Raw genomic sequence first — 17,360 nt, forward strand, 5'->3', positions numbered from 1 at the left:
AGGGCATCCACCGCCAGGGGATCTTCCCTGGGGTTCAGAGAGCAGAACAATCTTTCTTTTCTGTTTTCTCTGGTGGCAAAGAGGTCTACCTCTGGCTGACCCCATCTGCGGACAATCTGGTGGTAAATATCTTTGTTCAAAGCCCATTCTCCTTGTCTTAGAGCCTTGCGGCTTAAAAAGTCTGCTCTTACGTTGTCCTTTCCGCTGATGTGGAGTGCGGTTAAAGATAGACAATTTCTCTCTGCTATCTGGAGGAGCCGTTCTGTTATCTGCATCAGAGCGCTGGAGCGGGTCCCACCTTGGTGGTTGACATATGCTACCGCTACCTGGTTGTCCGAGTGTATCCTCACATGATGGCCCTGTAGGTAGATAATGAGTTTCTTGACTGCCCGTTCTATCGCCAATAGCTCTCTCTGGTTGGATGAGATTTCAGAATCAGAATCCCACTGTCCCTGTAACACTATGTCCCCCATATGGGCTCCCCAACCGAAGGAACTTGCGTCTGTGGTTATAATACGGGTTATCTGTGTTATCCAGGGCACCCCTGACGCTAGGTTCTCGCTATCAAGCCACCATCTCAGTGATGTAACAGTTGAGGGGCTCAGCAACATCCGACCTTGTAAGGAGCCTTCCAGGGCCCTGCTATTAACCAAGACATCGTTTTGAAGGGGTCTGGTATGGAACTGTGCCCATCTAACTGCTGGGATGCATGACCTTAGAGAGCCTAACAAGGACATGGCCTGTCTGAGGGTCATAGATGGATTATCAATTGCCCGAAGAACCTGCTCCTGTATCTTTTGTAATTTATCTAGTGGCAGCAGGCACCGCTGAGTCTCTGAATTTAGTAGTAACCCTAAAAATTTCTGTATTTTTAAGGGCTGGAGTCGGGATTTCTCGTAGTTTAAAATCCATCCAAGGTTTTCTAACCTGGATCTAGCTTTTTCTATCTGGGATTTACAATGACCCACTGATTTTCCTACAATCAAGAAATCGTCTAAATATGGAATGATTAAGACGTCAACCTCCCGTAAGTGAGCCATAACTTCGGCCACTATCTTTGTAAAAACCCTGGGTGCTGCTGAGAGACCAAAGGGAAGGGCTCTATACTGAAAATGACGCACTGTGCCCTCTACTGAAACTGCCACCCTCAGGAACTGCTGGAAGTCTATATGGATAGGTACATGATAGTACGCGTCTTTCAAATCTATGACTGCCATAAAACAACCTTTAAACAATATTTTTATTGTTGTATTAATGGACTCCATTTTGAATGTACGATTAATCAAAAACTCGTTAAGGGAACGAAGGTTTATAATCGTTCTGAATGTCTTATCAGGTTTCTGGATTAGAAACAGGGGAGAGTAAAACCCTCTTCCTCTTTCAGCTTCTGGAACCTCTACCAGGACATATTTCTGGCATAGGCTCAAGACTTCCGCTTCTAAAGCCGCTTGTTCGAGATGAGAAGATCTTAAGGGGGTTAGTTTAAAGGTGTCCCGCGGGATCTGGGTAAATTCCAACCTAAGGCCGGTGGATATTACCTTGCGCACCCAGTCACTATTCGTAATCTGTGACCATGCCGGGAAGAAGGATGACAGTCTACCCCCCACGGGAATTGCTAGTCATTGATTTGGTCTCTTTTGATCTCTCGACGAGCGTGTGAACATATAGCCCGTACCTCGTCTCCTTCTGTCTTCCCATCTGGGCCGATCTCTAACAGGCGAAGAGTTGCGCTTTCTCCCCTGGCCAAATCTCCTTCTACCAAATGGACGACGGTAGGACGCCGATGAAAGGTTTGGGAATTTTTTGTTGTCGTCCCCCGCCTTCTCAAGCAGCTCGTCTAGGACAGTTCCAAACAAATATTCGCCCTCACATGGAATCGCAGAGCTTTGCTCTGGACTGGATGTCTCCCTGCCAGCACTTTAGCCACAGGGCTCTGCGAGCTGCATTAGAGACCTGCTGCTCTGGCGGCCATTCTCACTGCATCCGCTGAGGCATCTGCTAGGAAGGCTGCTCCTTCCTGGATGGTCGGTAGGGCCCCAAGAATTGCCTGTCTTGATGTACCGTTTTAGTTGTGACTCCAACTGGTCCAACCAGACCATCATGGACCTGGCCGTGCACGTTGAAGCCACTGCTGGTCTTAAGGACCCGGCCGCCATTTCCCAGGTGTTTTTCAGGAAAGTATCAGCCTTCCTGTCTAGGGGATCTTTAAGGGATCCCATGTCCTCAAAGGGGAGCGAGGATTTTTTTGATGCCTTTGCAATGGCTGCGTCTAATTTGGGGGCTCTGTCCCAAGAATTCACTGCCGGATCGTCGAAGGGGTATCTTCGTTTGAGGGCTGGTGGTAGCGACCCTCTTTTGTCCGGTTTTTTCCACTCTCTGTGGATCAGATCCTGTATCTTTTGATTTAACGGAAATACTCTCCGCTTCCTCTGTTCCAGCCCACAGAACATGACATCCTGCATGGACAAATGGGGCTTAGGCTCCTCTACCTCCATTGTCCCTCTGACTGCTTTGACCAGCTTGTCTACCTGGTCAAGAGGCAGACAAAATCGCCCCGAGTCCTCTTCTCCTGAGGAGGACGAGGGAGATGAAGCCTGGGAGTCTCTGCTTTTTCTCCACTCTACCGAGGAATCAGACTCCGCCGGGACCTCACCCCTTAAACTTTCCGGCTGGGACAAGGACTTTAGGGTTTCCCTCATCTCTGCCCTGACAATGTCCCTTAAACTCGCCGCTACTGCGGGCGACTCTTCTGCCACCGTCTGCTGAATACAGGGGGGGCACAATTTTTTGAGGCAAGCGTCCGGTAATGGGCATGCACAGAGTGCGCATTCCCTATGTTTATTTTTACTTGTAGCTTTTTTCCCCTAGAAAAAAAGAAAACACAAAAAGGGGGGTCCCGTCACTGAGTGAACTTTCACGAAGATCACTTACCAGTGCCACAATCAAGTACCGTAGAACGAGGGGGATTTCTTTCGGTCGATGCTCCTGTCTGCCTGGAGGAGCTCTTACGAGTGGACTGGTCACTTCGTCCCGGCCGCTCATTACTGTCACGGGACACTTTCTTTTTCTGTTTGACCTGCCGCAGGTCATCCAGGGGCGGCAGTGATGTTTGCCGCCCTTGCTTCTGCCGCTGCTGCTGCTGCTCTCGATCACTCTCCATTACCACTGCTGCTGCTGTACACTGCTGCATGTAGTAATGTGGCCAAGGCAAGGTACCCTGCCAGGGTCCTGCCTAAATACCCCTCCTCCGGTCAGCAGTATCCATGCCGCGCCCCTTCCCCCCCTTAACGGGGCTCCCTACCCCAGCTGGCGCCGACCCGGTCCGCGCCATCGGTGTTTCCGATGGGCGCCGCCATCTTGGATTCCTCGCGCATGCGCTGTGGCGCGCTGACCTGGAAGCGCATCCTCCGCCCGCCCCCTGACGTCACCGCTACCCCGGGAAGACCGGAAGTCACGCGGGACGCCCGGGAGCCCCGGAAGCAGCGCTACCCGGTCGCAGCCCCCTGCACGGCGCTGCCGTCGTACCTGCGCCGCCGGGAACCCCCGGGGGGAATATACTTACCGGCGGCGGCCTAATTCCGGAGACGGACATCCTCCGGACGCCGCTCCCTGCTGCACACGCAACTGCCGTGACACCCATCCTAGGCCACCGTGGCGTCCTCCAGGAGATCCGCACCAGGCTGAGGTAGGAGACCCCCTCGCTACCGGCATCGGCTGGCCGGCCTGGGATCCGGCTCTTCTGTAGGATCCCGTCCCCTCAGGAACAGGAAACCAACTGATGCGTGGGAGAGGTGCCGCCCTTTTTGTATCTGTAGGTTTCCTGTTCCTATAGGGCGGATCCCCTCTCTCGTGGTGCTGTCATGGGAGTCCGAATAAAAACCCATGTTTTTTTTCTGCTAGGGTCATTTCATTATTGTTCTAATGGTTTCAACTTTGCATACACAGTGTTTTGGCCATTGTGTGTTGGCAGGTTTTGACATGCCGTCGGGGTTTGTGTGGGTTGCTATTGGCATGTCCTAAATGAAGCTGTACTCCCCACTCCAAAGTCTGTTGTCATAGAGGTCGGACATGCAGGGCGCGATACATCTGCATGCTATTCGCTCTTTCTCCCCTTTTCATGCACTCTTACTCCTTGCACCAAGTTCGGACATACATGTATTGCGCATGAGTGAATCACCATTTAGTTTGGACCTGCAGTATCTGCGCGTGCGCCGACCCGCACATGCGCTGTTCATCATTCTGTCGGCCATCTTTGAAATCCCCGGCGGTGTTTTCACTGCGGATTTCGAGCCTGCGCAGATGAGGGCCTGTTACGACTTCCTCCTGCGTCACACGCCGGCTTCGGCACTCGGCTTTCAACACGCCCACACTCTTCAGCTGATCTATGGCAAGTAGTACCGCTATATGGTATTTATAAGACGCTTGGACACACACTGGGTACTGCCCCTGATGAAGCCAGGTCACCTGGCGTAACGCGTTGGGCATATGTGGGCCCCTGCCTCCCTCATCATCTTGTCTGCATGCTGCCGTAGCTGGAGGTGTCACTTTGTTTAAACGCATGTTGCCATTCTCTGGGCTCAGGTTGTATTGGGCATTATACCTTTCTTGCATTCTTGACTTACACTCTACATTCGGTATTAAGCAGAATGGTATTTGATTGCCTCTTTTTAGCCCTATAGTCTATGCAGCATGTGTCTATGTATATGCATTTGAGTCTGTGGGGTTTCACTCCATCAATTCAGTCATTTGTATATGATTAGAGTGTTATTTTGCCTTATTTCTCACAGTCCGCTCCAGTGGGGGGGTTTTGGCAGGGGCCTTTTTAACCCTATTGTGGGTTTTTTGTACCTTTCCTATTGCCTTGTGTGCATTTCTAATGTTTTTAATTGTTTTCAGTGTGTTCTTTGCAGTGTTTCAATAAAGGATATTTATACACTTTATTTCAGTCTGGTGATCCCTGTTATGTACATGCTCTCTCCCTTTTTTTGCGTATTCTGACATTAGCATGTACGGGTGATCCCTTGCAGTGGTGCCCTCTAGCGTTTTGTCTTGCTTGCAATATACACATTACAGGAGACAGGGGCTGCGGTATAGTCATCATGGGAGACATGGAGGCTGCGGTATAGACATCACAGGAGACATGGGGGCTGTGGCATAGACCTCACACGAGACATGGGGCTGCGGCATAGACCTCACACGAGACATGGGGCTGCGGCATAGACCTCACACGAGACATGGGGCTGCGGCATAGACCTCACACGAGACATGGGGCTGCGGCATAGACCTCACACGAGACATGGGGGCTGCAGTATAGTCATCACAGTAGACATGGGGCTGTGGCATAGACATCACCGGAGGCATGGGGGCTACAGTATAACCATCAAGGGAGACATGCGGGCTGCGGTATAGACATTACGTGAGACATGGGGACTGCAGTATAGACATCACAGGAGACTATGCTGTTTTCTGTGGGATGGAAGCGCATCACATGGTAGCTCCACAAACAGAGTGCCTCCAGATGCTGGGATTGGCCAGCGCACAACGCAATGTTTCATTGCATGTACCGTAGCATTCAGTAATGAGAGCAAGAAGAAATTAAAGAGCCGGCAGCCGTTAAAATGTAGCTGCTGGCCTGAGCACTGTGGTCCCCAGGAATCTGCCCAAGGTCAGGAAAGGTCCCGTGGGCCTGAGGTTGAGAGAATGTATTTAACACAACCTGAATGGTTTAGTGCCTCTAAACTTTTAAGATCATCATAATACCCAGTTTATATTCAAATTCTAAATTTTCTTATCTGAGCCTAATCACACCATTAAAATTCATGAGACTTCAGGGTAATACACTTCTCACTTTATTTAAGAAAGTACATACTTAAATGTGAATTTAGAGGAAAAAAAAGTGTGATTCAACTAGACTTAAAATTATATTATCAGTCGAAGGCACAAATTCATTTCAACATACTGTATTTATGGATAAATTAACATTTTGTGGTCATTTTTTTTTTTTTTTTAACTTAAAGGGGTTTTCCCATGAACAAAAGTTAATCCTAATCAACATTTCAATCAACAGATCTCTGAATAATAATAATTTTCACAATTGGATTTGTTTAAAATAATGTTCCTGTGCTGAGATAATCTTATAAATGTGCCCCTGCTGTGTACTGTGTAATGACTGTGTCTGACCGTACAGGAACATAGTCTGATCATACCACAGCTCCTGGGCAGGGGAGGAAGCAAATGAGTATACAGATAGCACAACACAGGATCACAGCTGATTCTTTATTTGAGGTAAAGCATAGCTTAAAAGCAGGTAGTGAAATGTTTTACCGATTACATGCTGTAAAGTCTCTATACTCTTTCTTCCTCCCCTGCCCAGGAGCTGTGGTATGCTCAGACCATGTCCCTGTACGGTCAGAAACAGCCATTACACAGCAGGGGCACATTTATAAGATTATCTCAGCACAGGAATATTTTAAATACATCCAATTATGGAAATTATTATTATTCCAAGATTGATTAAAATGCACTTTGTTCGTGGGCAAACCCTTTTAATGTACTGCCATAGAAGAGCAGAATAGTGTTCACCATCTGATGCCCAATCATAGCCCTTAATCATGAAGGATTAAACATTTCAAAATAAGATAAAGAAATCCTATTTCCCTAAGGATTAAAGCATTTAGATAAAGTAGTGTATACTTGGCAGTGTGCATGGAAAGTGTACCCAGCCCTCTGAGGATGATGCGGCTTTTGCAACTGACGATGTCACCAATTTTCATGGGCCTTATGATTGGGTCATATAACACCATAGTCCACCATACCGTGACGGCTCACGAAGCGGCGTGCCGGTAATAAGATTATGATCTGGTGAACCTTTCATGGACTGACACTGCAGTCAGCTATTACTTCTGTAGTATAAAAGTCAAGTATAATTGAGGCTGCCAAAAGTGAGACAACTTTAAAAACTGATATTGTACAATAGCACTTGCATTCATGTCTTGTCAGATGTTAGATAGCTTTAGGTTACACTGACTTTCATAGAAACACACTTAGGCAATGTTGGAGATGAATGTATTGTAGCACGTTAGAACGGGCAGCTGCGAAACATTATTCAAACACTGCGAAACACGTAGCACAAGAAAACGTGCTTAATATGCACTCTAACATAGAGCACAGACTCAACTAATTGTGCGACTAGACGCATTTCCTCCATAGTGGAAAAGTGCAATAGTTAAAATGACGTGGCTTTATACCAAATCTCGGACAGTCCTGTAAGTGCTCGGCCTCCGATCGTACACCGATGGAATGAATCCGTGTGTAGTGCTGGTCCACAAGTGTCATGCTCAGTGCCGTCAGGATCTATAGGAAGAAGATGGCGCATTGCTTCCCATAGGTGCTGCCTATCTAACACATTCAAAAGTTACTTTTTGGTGATCCTCCAGTGTGTCAGGCAGAATGGACCAGTGTGTTAAATGAACCACACACAATGGAGTCCATATACAAAAAAAGGTGTAAGAAAAGTCGTTGGCACGTTTGTTTTTGACACAGTGAGAGAAGGTCTGACACTTCGCAGTTTCCTTCGCTTTATGGTGAATTTTAGCTCTGAAGGTGGAGAGATGAGAAAGTAGAATGGTTCATATGTTTCCATCTGCCCCAACCGTATGTCGCCGATAACAGGTATTTGGAATAGTGTCTTTGTATGAAGCAATACCAAAGTTGCACCAATGAAACCATTGGTTTTAGAAGTGCAGCCATCACCTACACACAATGAATGCAGCCATACCCCCTGGCTTGATCCTACCTTCATTTGGTCGCTTTGCCCTCAGTGATGTAACAGGTTACCACCAAGCTACTTTGTGAGCAGCAGCTTTTCTGATACAATGGCTGTCTAGACTGTGTGTTGATGACAAGGGCACTTAAGTATTTTTGCATGTCCAGTAGCAGCGATGTCTCATTCAATGTCCCAGATGAAGACAGTTCTGAAGTTTATCCTGTGCTAGGAGCTTTGAACCAAGCGTCTATAATGGGGCATAACCTCCTGCTCCGGCAAGTGAAGAGCAAATTCCAAGGCAACCAGGACCGGAAACTCGAATGCCATTAACTCGCGTCTGTTTAGACGAAACTTTTCTTCCAGTTTCTATGAAGAGAATAGCAAAAAAGACCCTTGTTATCAGCTCTACAGTTAAAGTTTAATAGATGGCAAAAGAACGGAATACTGTGTATATAACATCATCTTTGTCATTGATAGGCTATGAAACAAAGGAGACAGCCTCAAAGGAGAGCAGGTGCAGAGGTAGTGTGTTGTGTGTGAACTCAACCTAAGTAATGGCGGGGGTCTGCCATCATTTATTTATTATGGGGCCCTTATTAGCAAATCACCAGGAAACCCACAGCTCTGGATTCACCCCATTGTCAGTACTGTACTGCTCCCAGCATAGCATTGAGCACATATTCCAACTAGCAAAGGATCATAGGGATCAATGTGGTCTCAGTATTCAGACCTATAATGAGCAGTAGTTCATGTATTCTATGAATATGTCAGATCTTAAAGGGGTGTTCCTGGAACAGTAAATCAAGTGCAGGACCTGAAGTAGTAATGCATGGAACGAACCTTACAATAATGCAGTAGACATTGAAATAACAGCTTGTGTCCTGCACCGCCCAATGGGCCGGTTCTTTTGATGGCATGATGTGTCAGTTTTGCTCAGTGTTCCTATAAATACGTACATAACATCAGATCTTCACTTAAACCCCACACTAAACTCCTAAATGGTAGATAAATTAAGGGTGATGATTGTATGAAGGACTTACATCAATGAGGTGTTTCACTTCATGCTTTCGGAGGTCACTCCCGATTTTGGCAGCCAACAGGATACAAGCTCCGGCACAAAGTTTTCTGTTCTGTTTGTTCAGCTTCCCCTTCAGTGCCAGCTTCTCAAAATATACGAATGCCATGGCCACTGTGGGTTCTTCATAGCCGCAATCATCCTGGGCTAACTTCCGAATGTCTCGCTTAAGGCTATGGAGACAAGCAGTAAAAAGAAAAATCATCACTGTAATAAGTGTGCGGGCTCATGGCTCCTGCTATATTATAATTGGGATACAATAGATAAAGAAGGGTGTAACCATGGATATTAAGCCATTGCAATGCCCTGCACATGAGGTAAGTGACAGCTAATCAGGAGAACTATACTACATTGCTAATTGGAGGTATTTGCCAACATTATTATTATTACACCTACTACATATACAGTAGGAGACAGGATCATGGAGATGAAGAATACCCTTTTAAGATCAGGTGGCCAGGATGATTTGTAGGGTATTGAAAAGCTCTGCCTTTTGGGAAACAAAGCTACTAAATTAAAATGATTTTTGCAGATGCCATTCTGCATTTTTTTTTTTTAGTTTTCCCTTATATCTGTCTATGAAGTCGCTTTATTGCTTGCTTAATGTTGTGGGTTTTTCCTTCAATAAGAATAGTATAGAGATTGGTAGATAATCCTTTCATATGATGATCATTTACAATGAGTTGCCATGAGTGCTCTTTACCCCTTGAGAGGGAATACAGCTAATTTTGACAATTTTAGTTCATTTACCATCATCAAAGAACCAGTAAAAATAAAAAAAATCCTAATCTATTACTTTCTTACTTTCCTGGAGGCGTCCATGATAAGTGTTCGGTTGACTTCCATCTAAGGTTTACGGCCTCCTTTAGGGTATGTGCATATGGCGTCTTTTAGACACCGGCATACTTTTCTAAGCAGTAGTTTCAGTAAAAGGCCGGAGATGTTTTCCCTGAACGGTCGGTCTTTCCTAGCGTATCTCCAGACATCCTATATGGCGTCAGTGCCGCTGACTTTTTTTCCCATTTCATGTATAACATGGTGGGGCAGCGGGCACTTCTTTCACAGCTTCATGACTTTCAAAGTCTGAAGTTACAAAAGCTAGCTTCATATACAATAGCTGGTGGTCTGACATTGTCGGGCGTATCTTCATTCATTTGGGCGCTTTCTTTCTAGTGCGGGTTCCAGCCGGAATCTGCGTACCCTAAGGCCTCATTCACACGTCAGTGCTTAGTCACGTACGTGAAAGAAGTGGTGCTGGTGTCATCAGTGTTATTCACGGACGGACAGAGAAATCTAGAAATGACAACGTCTCTCCTACGCTTTGCCGTGGTAAATGCGTACAAGACATGGATGCCAAGTCTTTCTGACAGACCATGAATTGACCCTTTTCACCTGTATTGCCGGAAAAAACGGACATGTCTCCGTGTGTTTTCCATGTACACACGGTCCGTGAAAAAACAGGGACATGTGAATAGCACCACAGATTATAATGGGGACAAGATCTATTCCTGAAAGAAAAAACTTTATACAACAAGACTGCTTTGTTTCTAGCTCTAAAATGCCTAAATTTGTTGATTGTGTCAGACACTAAGAAAAAAGTAAAAGTGTTTATCCCTTTCTGCTGAAAAAAAGTGCTGTATTCACCTTTCCCAGGTCCACCATCGAATCTCGATGCTGCTCCCAGTGACTGGCTGCAGCGCTGTCAACATGATGCCAGCGCTGCAGACAATCAGTGAGCTCTGAGAAGGGGGTTCCCATGTAGACAGAACGCCCCGCTCAGACAGACCGAGATCACCGACTGCTCATATACAGGGGCTCCGTAATACAGTTATATGTTACCCATGTGGTTGGCATTTCCACATTAGTTGTACATACCTCCTTATTTTACTGAGGGTCAGCTTAATGTGAGGAAACTTCTCCTTAAAAGTTTCATTCATATCTTTCTTGAGGTCCGATGGTTTCACGTATTCTAGGACCGTGGTCTGTACATGAAAGCTTCAGTCAATGTATGCAGGTGAGGACACAGTTGAACGATTCTCACTTTTATGCCAGCAAAGCTCAAATAAATTAATGCATCTTATGCTCAAAGTTACAAAAGGGTAAAATAAAATGTAGCCCTCGAGGAAGAGAACAAGGAGCTTACTTCGATAAATCCTATCCCTACAGGCACATGTGTTACAGGTCTATTATCTGAGATCGGCCTCATCGGGGACCATTCCTTTCATAATGTGCCATTAGCTCCAGGCAAACAATTGATTTTACCGGGGAGGACACAGGCGGCCAGGAAAGGCTGCATCAGCTATCCATGTAATACACGGACGACGTACGACTGCCAGAATGGAAACAGCTTGTACAGAGCAGCCCTACGCTCTGGCTCATTGGAGGAAAAGGTGAGTATCGGAAGGGGAGAGCCCCTCTATAATGTCTGTCCTAATAGGGTCTATAGACAGGAGTGGTCTTCAAGAAGCAATCAATTTAAAATGAATCTACCACCAGGTTTTTGCTATGCCAACTGAGAGCATGATTATATAGAGACAGAGACCCTGATTCCAGAAATGTTTTCTCTATTGCAGATCTATCAGTTCTCTGAATGCTGAGCTTGATATAACCCCACCCACACCACTGATTGGCTGCTTTCTGTGTACACTGTGCATAGGCAGAAAGCTGCCAATCCATGATAGGAGTGGGGTTATACAGAGCTCATGAATATGGAGGACTACATGTCAGCAGGTTTACTAGTCCACTAGTGATAATCTCCTGCTGAAAAAAACTGTTATTTTATCAAAACTACAGCAATCAGCTCAGTAAAAGACACATTGCTAGAATCAGTATCTCTGCCACTATGTTATACTTTTCTCAGGTTAGGTAGTAATAACCTGGTGACAGATTCCCTTTAAGTAAATAAACACATATTTAGGCTGAACTTCAGAGAGCAAATTTTAACACGTATTAGGAACTTTGAGTATTGGACATATTAAGTCATTTGAGATTTTTGTTGCCAAAAAAAAAAAAAAAAAAAAAATCAAATATTAACACTGTTCATATAAAAGGATGAAACACAAGTAGTAAATATGCAACTAAGCTAAGCAGGTAAAGGCCCCGTCACACATAGCGACTCACCAGCGATCCCGACAACGATATCAACGTGTCAGGATCGCTGGTGAGTCGCTACATGATCGCTGGTGAGCTGTCAAACAGACAGCTTCACCAGCGATCAGCACCAGCGACGCCGAGCGTGTGGCGTCGCTGTGTACTTTAGTTACCAGCGCGCTGATGCAGGGAGCTGGTAACTAACGTACACATCGGGTATCCAAGGGACTTGTGTCACTTAGAAACCCAATGCGTACCTTAGTTACCAGCTCCCTGCATCAGCGCGCTGATAACTAAGGTACACATCGGGTTTCTAAGTGACACACGTTCCTTGGATACCCGATGTGTACGTTAGTTACCAGCTGATCGCTGGCCGCCCGCCTGTCACTCGCAGCGATGCGTGCTGGCCAGCGGCAGACCACCGATCAAAGAAATGTCCAGGGCTTTCCAAGAGCGATCAGCGATACCGGCAGGGGGGCCGGTCGCTAATCGGTGTCACACACAGCGATGTCGCTGGTGAGATCGCTGTTGTGTCACAAAACTTGTGACTCAGCAGCGATCTCGCTAGCGAGATCGCTATGTGTGACGGGGCCCTAAGTTTTAGGGTGAGGCCACATATGGCAGGCTGAGGGTTTACCTCTATTCGGTACAGTTGCACATTTTTCTCTTAGAAAATATTTTGAGCATGGCTGCACATCGCCTGCTATACGTGGCCTGACTTTTCAAGTGAAGTACTATTTTTATTAATAATTGGGCAAAAATTATAACTGACACTAGGCACTGGTGTCACTGCAGAAAATTACAGGTCAGCGGTGATGGTTTCAGAAGGTGACGGGGTTTGAACATGTTCATACCCATTTTAGGACTCAGATTTTTGCAATAGCAATGTAATGTACATTTTTTCCAAGAATTGGGGTGAAGTTCTCAATCATGACATTCTGCCCTGTCTCAATAACAGGTCAATAGATGTGTAAACTAAAACCCTTCCTGTGATCTAATAATCAACACTAAGGTAGTTGTTATACAATCAAAATATATTTGAATCAACAGATATTGGAATCATAAGTTCTGAAATTAGAGGTGTTAAAAAAAAATACTGTGCAGAGATAACTATTAAATGTGCCCCTACTATATACTCGGATTTGCTGTGTACAACCATGCAGAGCTGCTCAAGTTCATGGTCGACACATACCATAGCACCTAGCCAGGTGAGTATGCGTAAATCACTTATGATAAGAGAGTATGCAGACAAAACAGAAGGGGTTTGCCGCTGCTATTTACTCAGGTAACATTTCCCTGCCTGTTTTATCACAGGAGCAAGTGTTTTCATTATGTCTCCAGCCCTCTGAGCTCATCATAAATCACATCAGTGACATAGTGTCATATAAACTCAGTGGCCACTGGAGCTTCTATATCAGTGACTTGATTTATGATGAGCTCTCACAGGATTGGTAGTGTGGAAGAAACACTTGCTCCTGTGATACAACAGACAGGTAGGGAAATGTGTTACCTGAGAAAGAAGCAGCCTCAAACCCCTGCTGTTTAGTCTGTATATACACCTATAGTGGCATGTAAAAGTTTGGGCACCAATGGTCAAAATTACTGTTATTGTCAACAGTTAAGCAAGCTGAAGATAAAATGATCTGTAAAAGGCCTAAAGTTAAAGATGACACATTTTCTTTGTATTTTAGGCAAACAAAAACGATATATTATCATTTTTTTTACATTTTATAAATTACCAAAAGGAAAATGGGCCGATGCAAAAATGTAGGCACCCTTGGAGATTTGTGTGCTCAGATAACTTTGACCAAGGTTTCGGATGTTAATTAGCCTGTTAGGGTTATGGCTTGTTCACCATCACCGTTGGAAAAGACTAGGTAATGCAAATTTCCCAGCTTTATAAAAACCCAGTCTCCTGTAACCTTATGCCAAGAATCAGCAGCCATGGGTTCTTCTAAGTAGCTGCCCAACGCTGAAAATGAAAATGGTGGAGGCCCACAAAGCAGGAGAAGGCTATAATAAGATAGCAATGCGTTTTCAAGTTGCCCTTTCCTCAGTTTGAAATGTAATTAAGAAATGGCAGTTAACAGTGGAACATAGAGGTCAAGATAAGGTCTGGAAGACCAAGCAAAATTTCAGCGAGAGCTGCTCGTAGGATTGCTGGAGAGGCAAATCAGAACGCCCACTTGACAGCAAAAAACCTTCAGCAAGATTTTACAGACTGTGGAGTTGTGGTACATTGTTCAATCATACTTTGGGGTTGTGTTGCAACTAATGGCACAGGGAACATTTCACGGGTAGAGGACAGAATGGATTCAATTAAGTTTCAACAAATTCTTGATGCAAACATAACACCATCTGTAAAAAAAGCTGAAGTTGAAAACAGGATGGCTTCTACCAAAGGATAATAATCCTAAACACATGTCGAAATCCACAACAGACTTCCTCAAAATGCGTAAGCTGAGTGCTTTACAATGGCCCTCCCAGTACCATGATCTGAACATCATTGAAAATCTGTAGCTAGAACTCAAAACAGCAGTGCATGCAAGACGACCCAAGAATTTCACAGAACTGGAAGAATTTTCCAAGGAAGAAGGGATGAAAATCCCTCAATGAAGAATTGAAAGAAAGACTTTTGGCTGGCTAAAAAAAGCTTTTACAAGCTTTGATCATTTCAAAAGGGGTCGCTACTACGTACTAACCATGCAGGGTGCCCAAACTTTTGCACTGGCTCATTTTCCTTTTTGTATTTTTTAAAAATGCAAAACATTGCAATTTTTTTGTGCCTCAAATACAAATGAAATGTGTCATCTTTTTTTTTTTCCAATCAGATAATTTTTTATTGTGAAAAATGTTAAGATATATTCACATTTTGGTTTTAGAACAATCAAAACTAAATAAAACAAGCACAAATAAAAAAAACAAAACATATAAATCATTACAAACCAAATAAAACCTGGTTCATATTAATTTTCATCGTAGGTGTTATTGTTCCCTTACTAGTATTTACATTGGTGGAGTCTGTTTCAAGGATTTTTCAAGTATTTTCCTCCTGTGAAATGTGACACCAAGAGAACGCATGCGCGTTTTTACTTGCACACCATGCGCTGCGCACAAAGACGCAAATGTGAAACTAGCCTTAACTGTTCCCAATAACAGTAATTTTCACATGCCCCTGTATCATAGTTGACTTATGTTTCCCCCTGGTCAGGAGCTGTGGAATATGCCGGCCATGAACTGGAGCAGCGCTACATGGTCAGATGCAGAAATTACCAGTATATAACAGGGGCACATTCATAAGATTATCTCCGCACTGGAACATATTTTAACACATCCAACTTATTACTATACCAAAATCTATTCATTAAAATGTACTTTGTGAGACAAACGCTATAAAGTCTGCAATAATGTAAAGACTGAAAATGAAAAACTCACGATCAGACTCATTTGTGAGTAATCTGTGTCTACTGGGTAGAGGATTTAGGGAGAGCTTAAAAGTTGCTGCTAAATCAGGGCCAAATGGTGCAGTTTTGGTGGTGGTTTCAACCTGTTAACTTTTCTTTAAAGGAAGCCCAAAATAGACAAAAAAAGAAAAGTTGTCGCAGTACATTTATATTAGATTTACCAAAGCCTTAAGAGAAAAAAAAGTTTAAAACTGCGTATATACATAGTGTGAGCTGACCATAATGTGATATTGCACTGCAATTATTACAACCTAAGTACCCCCAATATCACCATCCGTGTGCCCCCACACTCACCATGTAGGAAGGGAATATTAAGACCCGCTTATGCTTGCCACATGGCCACTGGGGATCATCCAAGAGATTTGGATCGTACTCTGTGAAGTCTCCTATGTCACTACCTGTTAGGATGAACAACAGCAAGAAAGGCTAAGTTAAACAATTATGTAAGATGTGAAGTAATAAAGTTTGCGTCTATATTAATTTATGATGACTGTAGTGAGGGGTGCACAACCTGTGGTCTAGGGGCGGCGTATGGTCTGTGATGCCATGCTGTATGCAAAGATCACAACACATTTGTCTTTTTCAGGGCTGTTTATAAACAGACAACTTTCTAAAGATCCCAACATATTCTGAAGCAAAAACGCGGTGAAGAACATGGCTGTTATTCCTGTAGTTCACGAGAGTTGTGAAATGCTCAGAGTCTCCAAAATTGCCGAAAAGTACAATAGAAAGAAAGATGGATAGCATGTGCGGCCACCAGCTCTGGAGGGCCAAACCACCTAGAAAAGTCAACATGATATAAAGACGAGAATCACACCTTAAGTTTAACACTCTGACAATGTGACCCTTGGTATGAGCACCTCCGTTATGGACCAAATGTCTAAGTTACTGAAATCCGGTCTGTAATTTTGCATTTGCAGCACTTGTACAAATATAGGTTTCCAGGTTTTTGTAGACTATAAATAAATAAATTAAAAAAAAAAAACAGGAAAGGAGGAAACAAGAATGAGACCAGGAAGAAAATACACAGGATGTGTTTCTATTCGGTTACCATGGGGACAGATGGGTCTAGAGGAGCTGTAGATGCAAAACAATAAGACATTATTCCATAAAAGGATTTGTAAAAGTTTCTTCATTTTTTTTTTCAGTTTAGCTGCAAAAGAGCAAAAAATGAAGAGAAAAAAATGCTGGAAAGCTGCGAGCCGTTATGGCCCATTATGTACAGCTCTATATGCTTCTGACATGTTCAAATGTGGTAATGTGAAGGTGCAGTGAGCAGGTAACAATCCAAAAATCTTCAAATAAAACCATATAACCCTTTCTCCAAAATATTAAATAAACATTTCACTAATAAGGTACCTACAATGTGCCAAGTAAATGTAACAAGTACAGAGAAGAGGCTGAAACCAATATCCGGACTGTAATTCCATTCCCCATATAGCATTGTAAGGTATGCCATTAATGTGATCCCATCACCTGTATCAATGCTCCCCTGGATACTGTTGGTTCTCCCCAGCGTAAGGTTACGATGACTTGCATTCCGAAACTGAGAGAAGGAGCATGTGGAGTCTATTGTGTTTCTCCGGGCTCCCAAGGCATTGGTTGGGTACAAAAACTGTGTATATGATACAGTCTGGGGAGATAAACAAATGTCAGATGCCAACATTAAACATTTACACACAGAGTTGTCCTCCTTCCTGGCACTGCTATTCATGGTTATGCTGGAACACAAGGATGGGTCTTGTTATGTAAAGAAACAGGAACAGATTTATTTTTTTAAGCAATTTTAAAAGTGACCAATACATTATGAGACAACTTATTGGGAATAATCCAGCTTTTCTGTTTACCACAAGCACTCAATATGAAAAATTGGTACATTTCCATTCACTTTATGCATTAATTATGACACTAGCACAACAGAATATTTAAGCATGGAAAATAGCTGACTGATTGCAATTTTATTATA

General features: G+C 44.0%; 1 protein-coding gene across 2 annotated transcripts in view; it reads right to left on the minus strand.

Moving 5' to 3' along the window:
- Positions 1–5,826: 5,826 nt before the first annotated feature.
- Positions 5,827–17,360, minus strand: part of CABLES1 (Cdk5 and Abl enzyme substrate 1) — a 162,756-nt gene continuing 151,222 nt past the window's right edge. For both annotated transcript variants that reach the window (XM_073550842.1, XM_073550841.1), the window contains exons 6-10: positions 16,871–17,027; positions 15,689–15,792; positions 10,716–10,822; positions 8,806–9,013; positions 5,827–8,131 (exon numbers count right to left, since the gene is read on the minus strand). In XM_073550842.1, coding sequence (XP_073406943.1) covers positions 7,991–8,131; positions 8,806–9,013; positions 10,716–10,822; positions 15,689–15,792; positions 16,871–17,027 — 717 coding nt within the window. In that variant the 3' untranslated portion in view covers positions 5,827–7,990. The remainder of the gene's footprint in view (positions 8,132–8,805; positions 9,014–10,715; positions 10,823–15,688; positions 15,793–16,870; positions 17,028–17,360) is intronic.

Source organism: Dendrobates tinctorius, unplaced genomic scaffold (genome assembly GCF_039654945.1).
Source record: "Dendrobates tinctorius isolate UK_male_01 unplaced genomic scaffold, ASM3965494v1 ptg000171l, whole genome shotgun sequence".
Lineage (NCBI taxonomy): Eukaryota > Metazoa > Chordata > Amphibia > Anura > Dendrobatidae > Dendrobates > Dendrobates tinctorius.